This window comes from Tupaia chinensis, unplaced genomic scaffold (assembly GCF_000334495.1).
Source record: "Tupaia chinensis unplaced genomic scaffold, TupChi_1.0 Scaffold145870_1, whole genome shotgun sequence".
NCBI classification, from domain to species: Eukaryota; Metazoa; Chordata; class Mammalia; order Scandentia; family Tupaiidae; genus Tupaia; species Tupaia belangeri.
This window is the reverse complement of record NW_006205727.1, coordinates 5,333,268-5,335,154: the sequence shown is the minus strand read 5'-3', so window position 1 is coordinate 5,335,154 and position 1,887 is coordinate 5,333,268. Positions and strand designations below refer to the sequence as shown.

At 49.3% G+C, this 1,887-nt stretch overlaps 1 protein-coding gene across 1 annotated transcript in view; it reads left to right on the top strand.

Moving 5' to 3' along the window:
- ENDOU (endonuclease, poly(U) specific) overlaps nucleotides 1-1,887 on the top strand; it is a 23,534-nt gene that overhangs the window by 13,662 nt on the left and 7,985 nt on the right. The window contains exons 3-4 of the mRNA XM_006168573.2: nucleotides 1,092-1,151; nucleotides 1,609-1,746. Of these exons, the coding sequence (XP_006168635.1) occupies nucleotides 1,092-1,151; nucleotides 1,609-1,746 (198 nt within the window). The remainder of the gene's footprint in view (nucleotides 1-1,091; nucleotides 1,152-1,608; nucleotides 1,747-1,887) is intronic.

Sequence of the window (1,887 nt, the reverse complement as noted above, 5' to 3'; positions counted from 1 at the left end):
GAATGTGCTTTTCAGAACACGCCCTCCTCCAAACAGTCTTTGTGGCGATTTCCAAGTGTGCCAAAGAAAGAAGGGAAGTTGGTGTCTCAGGAAATAGTTCTTATTCCTTGAAGCCTGAGTATTCACCCTTGACTCTGACCAGGGGTTATTATAGGCAAGGAGTGTTCCTGAATGAAGGTCTTGTCATTTGGCCAGTGTCAGACTCCCTAGCCACCTGTCAATTCATCCAAGAAAAGTCATAATCAAAATCAGAGTTTTTGGGGACCTTTGGTGGTGTGGCTGTCAAATGTGATGTTCTGCGAGGTGGACCCACAGGGGAAGGTGCCAAGGTTGCATCTGAAGGTACATGTGACACACACATGCCCATGATCTGAGGCTGGGTGAGACTAGGAGGTGGCAAATCGCAGCAGTGAGACCCTATTGGGAGTACTGTCTCTCGCTGTTTCTCTTGCTTGTGGAAGAAAGAACAAAGAAAGAATGAAAAAAAAAAAAAGAATGAAAGAAAGAAAAACAGCTGCTCTGATTACTAGCAGAGATTTGAGAAGTCAGAGTTTTCAATGCAGAAGGGATCCAGTCTTGCCTCCTCCCTTTTTTACAGAGGAGCACATTCGGTAAGGTGTTATTTCTTAGGTTTTTGCCATAGGGCACATGTGCTTGCTGGAGAGACAGACAGATGGAAAGTGAGAAAACACCCCTGGGGGAGATGGCCATGCCACATCCTTTCTTCTCCATTCTCTTTTCGGGATTTTGGGCACACGTGTATATGTGCCTGGAGTGCTCTTCAAGGCACCAGGTCTGGGACTCAGATCGTGGTTGGCCATGTGGGAATCTAACACCTTGACCACCATGCCACCTGCTGGCCCACAGTTTTCATTTTTGATAACAGTTTTTAATAATCTGCCTTCCACTGGAAATGTCCTCCATTTTCAGTTTTCACTTCTTTTAAGAGCTGGTCTTTGTATTCCAGTCTCTGTTTATGATTTGCTTCCAAGGTACATGCTTGTCCTTGAGGCTGGTGGAGTTGAGAATCAGGAAAAAATGGGGGTGGGAGATCCTTCAGGAGAGTGGTAACTTTGTTTTTCTATCTATAGCTGAAAAGGACCCTGAGGAGCCAGAGCTGGAGGAAGAGACAGAAGAGGCTCCAGCCCACAGTGAGTCTGTCTCCTCACACAGGGCCTTCCATAAGGCAGAGGGACATGAGATAGTGACAAGGAAGTGCCAATGACCAGCGTCAACAGGCCCAGGCCAGCCAAATGAGAGGGGCTTCATGGATTCCTGGAGGGTGGCGGGTGGGAGAGAAGGGCTCAGCTGGCCTGCCCTGGAGGGGACTGCCAGGAAAGAGTCTGAGGCCTGAAGAGGGAAGTGGAAGAGATTTTATTTTTAGAGTGGGAAGATTATAAAAACAACAGCCCAGAAAGTAAAGTTCAGCATCAGAAAGGACTTCCTGACTGAGGGGTGTGCACGAATTAAGCTTGTTTGTTTTTCTTCCCTGGAGATCTTCCTTAGGAAGAGTTGGGAGAGCTGGGCTGAGGAAGGCACTGGCCTGCCGGGTGTTCAGAGCGACCTCTAGAGGTCAACCTGGGACACACCTCCCCTCTATTCTCTCAGACTTGTACTCGGCACCCACCTCCTGCCAGGGCCGCTGCCTAGAATCCTACGACAAGCACCATCCATGTCACTGCAATGCCCGCTGCCAAGAGTTTGGGAACTGCTGCAAGGACTTCGAGAGCCTGTGTGGTGACCGTGGTCAGTCTCCTGCCCCCTTAGCATAGTCCCAGAGATTGGGGCGCCTTAGAGCAGTGGTTCTCAAAGTGCGGCCCTAGGCCAGCAGCACCAACATTGCCTGAGAATGTTAGAAATGCAAACTCCTGGCTGCACCCAATACCT